The sequence below is a fragment of the Suillus discolor genome, assembly GCF_016758755.1.
Source record: "Suillus discolor strain FC423 chromosome Unknown F5147scaffold_142, whole genome shotgun sequence".
In the NCBI taxonomy this organism is placed as follows: domain Eukaryota; kingdom Fungi; phylum Basidiomycota; class Agaricomycetes; order Boletales; family Suillaceae; genus Suillus; species Suillus discolor.
This window is the reverse complement of record NW_024541389.1, coordinates 67,656-71,609: the sequence shown is the minus strand read 5'-3', so window position 1 is coordinate 71,609 and position 3,954 is coordinate 67,656. Positions and strand designations below refer to the sequence as shown.

General features: G+C 45.9%; 1 protein-coding gene across 1 annotated transcript; it reads left to right on the top strand.

Annotated features, from left to right (window-relative positions):
• Nucleotides 1-2,491: 2,491 nt before the first annotated feature.
• On the top strand, nt 2,492-3,357 carry F5147DRAFT_781571 (uncharacterized protein; the record flags this gene model as incomplete). The annotated part of the gene is made up of 2 exons (XM_041442665.1): nt 2,492-2,827; nt 2,884-3,357. 2 exons carry the CDS (start codon nt 2,492-2,494, stop codon nt 3,355-3,357), a joined length of 810 nt encoding a protein of 269 aa, XP_041284990.1.
• Nucleotides 3,358-3,954: the final 597 nt, after the last annotated feature.

Sequence of the window (3,954 nt, the reverse complement as noted above, 5' to 3'; positions counted from 1 at the left end):
CCATGACGACGGGTTCCTCACAAGCTGGGGCTGCTCAGTTTGGGACGATAATCTTAACACTTCGCGTGAAACCCTGCAATAAAAAAAATCCTCAAGGTTATCTGCAACAATATCGTCAAGAAATTATGTACAAGCTTCAGCCGGGTTGCAAGCAACTATCAAAGATGCTCGTGGAAAGAACAGAGGGCCTCGAGCGATCGAGCCCAGTATTTGAAACGTGCACGCCTTCTAGCGAAGAAGACATGATGAAGGAAAGGGTATTCGGTCAAGCAAACAAGCTTACTTGCTTTCGCCTTCGGAAGATGCGAAGTCTCAGTGTCTCGTAAGCTTAATTGGAGTCATCCCGCAGAATTCGCATAGTTGCTGCTGCGGCCGGGTTTAAGCTGATTGACCCTCGGAGTAGTTATCAATTTCACTCTCATTCACATGTTTCGCCCTCATTGTTATGGCGCTGTCTTGCACTTTTCATGGTATCGTTGGTACAGTACGCGCACGGGTACAGGTACGAGTCCATCGGGAATGGAAAGAATGAGGGAGCAAGAGCTGATGCGAGAATCGGAGTGACGGCGTCCACCATGAGTAATAGAACAGACTGGACAGATCCACATCAATTGAGGTTGTTATATTATAATGATGGGCGATGTTTGAAATGAGTGTAGGTTAATAAAAACAAGTTTGAGACGAGTAGGGATTGCCTAATGAGCGCGCTTCAGACTCTCATAATGCGGCTGAGTTTGAATGCTTACTATATGCTCGATGAGCTTTGAGAGAAAGGAACAGCACAAGCGCGAGTGAGATCAGTCGCCAAGATCCTTGTGCGTTGACTATAAAACATAATTGATGTGTTAGACTACATAGGCACACAATGAAGAAATGCTCGATGTTCGAACCTATATTATATTTGAGATTGGCGTTTTGAGACTAAGCCTGGGCTAAGGAAAAATGAGAGAAAAAGACGGATAGGGATAAGCAGTCAAAACCTTCGAGTCACGGTGAGATAGCACTAAGTGAGGTTTCCGGAAAAATACGACACTTCCCGAAAGCTACCAAAACAAAAGGGCATGCGATGGGCAGGTAAGAGAAAAGGGTGCAAGCAAACGCGACAGAGGGAAGACGACAAGAAGACGCGTGTAGTAGGACGTGTTTGCTCGCTTAGTGAAGCCATGAGCTATGACTGTCACGTGGAAAATCATGTAATCACATAATTTGAACATGTTCAAGTTGCGGAGCAACCAAACGAGTCCTTTCGAGTTCCAAGTCCGTCTTAACCACTACAGCAAATACACAAATGGCCGTACGTCGAGTTTTCTATCATCTCCTCACAAGCTGATTGCCCCCAAGGACCTCATCGTTCCGATGGATTTCGTCCCCACTGCCCAGCAACACGAGTCGTATGAGCAGTTCGACTTGGCACGCTATCTGCATTCCAAGTGGTATATTCCGAGAAAGCTACTTACATTGCTATAGGTTCAACATCATATCTCTTGAACTGAGACTTTCATCTCGCAGCTATTGGCGCAACAACTTAAACGGGTAAGTAAGATACATCCTCAGCCTTTGCATACCTCAGCGCTGACTCTTCACTCCATGCCATCATCACCTTTGACTCTTAAAACACAGAAATCTTGTCGTTTAGCTGCACTGTTGACTAATGTTAGCCATAGAAGTGCCGCTGTCCAAGCGCGAGTCTCTCTAGCGTTGGACGCCGAAACTCAAAGGATGGAGATCGTGCTGAATTTCATTCGGATAGCAGCAATCATAACATCTTGTGATATCTCAATCTTGACCTCCCTTGTCCATACCTGCGGCCACCTCGTCCTGTATCTTCATCTATTTGTCAAACTATTGCCCTTCATCGTCCCCATCTGCCTATGACGTCGAAATGCCCTGTTGTATGAAAACGAATACCCTTCTCCATCCTCAATTATCGAATCTCCTCCATTAGTTGCACCTGTTCCTGCTCTTCACCCAGCATCTCTTAGTTGGCAACTCTTCTGTGTTCCTATTATTAAGGATAATCTATTGCAGTTCATATCTGAAGGCCCGTCGCAGTGCTTTTTGAGCCGATCAAATTGTTTATACAACGGCAATGTTGCAAGGTGGTGGTAAGCCCGCCGCAACCCTGATCGTTTTCCACAGTCATGGGTCATATGGCCTTGCAAAGGTAAGTGCAATATGTTCAGTTATAGTTCTAATCACACAGTCACGTCCGAGGCTGTCCGAATATGGTCATGAAGGCTTGAAGGTATGGTGCAGTGATACCGAACTGGGATCATAAAGACGTTTGCATGTGAGAGTTGTGGCTCAACTTGAAGCTTCCTAAGGTTTTTTCCGTTGAATTCCAGGGCAATCGATGAATTGCTACCTTTAGTAATAGTAGTTCATTAATCAGAACTTGGGTAATCGTTTAGAAGTCCGCTTTGGCTCTCACACTTGAAACCAGACGACTCGGACCTCTTGATTCACTGTGGCAAGCCATCCCCATCATATCATGTCCTCCTCACCTAACATCCCCACTACTTCTTCCAAACCTGACTCTTGTCCTGACCAGTTCGTACAGGACAGCGCTCATCATGTCAAGCGCAACTGTGATAATCGGAGCATAGGACCCAAATCCAAATCCAAATCTCCCATATATGATGCATCACAGCTTGAGGGCCTTCCCCCCATAGTACAGCATATGTCGTGTTATGCGAAGCGTGCAAGCTCAAGATTCAAGCCCTATCGGCTTGGCAGGCATGTTCCTAACGCACTAGAGCACCGTTTCATGGCGAAAAGTGTCATGAAACATCCAGATGGTGTTATCAGCTTGGCAGATGTCCAGCAGGTATGTTAACTTTATTTATACCACAGATCCTGACATATTGACGAGCATTATATCAGGGAAAAGATATCTTGAGAAGAGGCCTGCAGCATATGTCAGACGCGGCCCTGCGGTCAGCTGTCATCGCAAAGCGAGCTGATGCAGAAAGCAAGCGCTTACACGCTCTTGCAACAGCTTGGGACCTCGAATCAACCGAAAGACATGCAATACTTCTCCAAATGATTCTCCACGACAATGCGGAAGACTATCTTCACAGCCTGGAAGATGCTCATCTCTTCGAATCGATCATGGTCAAACGTACCCGCCAGCAACTTGAAGATGACGCGGATTTCACAGTCGCTGCATATAGTCATGATGTTGTGGCACACAGTATAACGGACAACCAACTTGATCAACTGGAGGGCATCAGTGCTGAGCGGAATGTTCCCTTAGAGGACCCTGACAAATCAGACTCGGAAGATGTCGAAGATCGCTTTAACGATTACTTGGATTTCATACTGGAAGGGACGAAGAATATGATCGCGGTTGGCTGAGGTGAGGCGAGTATTATTATAGGAAACTGTCTTGCAGTACTGATCGCGCTTGTGGTCTAAATGACATGACCTACAGGCCAAATGCATACCTGCGTTCTATCATTCTCGTCAAATATATATAACGTACTCACATCAGCAGTAGCAAACAAGAAGAACAAGAAGAAGAACAAGAAGAAATGGACTTCACTAGTATACCATCATTTGCTACCAGTACTGTGTTGACCAAGACGCGGTCACGGTTGCCGAGTTCTTGACTATGTACACGAGATGTACATCATGATTATTTACTAGGACAGTTCAGTTACTGCTTGAAGTAGTACATCTTGTCAGTTGTAATTTGAAGCCGGAATCTAGTAAGCTATACCTAATATAAGTTACCGTAGGACTCAGACCATAACTTATGCCACAGAGGTGACTCGGTGACTCGGAGTCTTTCGAAATTCAACTTGAAGAACTTCGACGCTTCGTCTGATACTACTGAGGGTACATAGTCACGCTGGTGCTAGTGACGGTCATTCTGTTGAACGTTTCCTTGATTTGCGGAGAACCGTCACGACTCCGACAAGAGCTGCGGCGGCTGACAGTCTGATTCGGCCC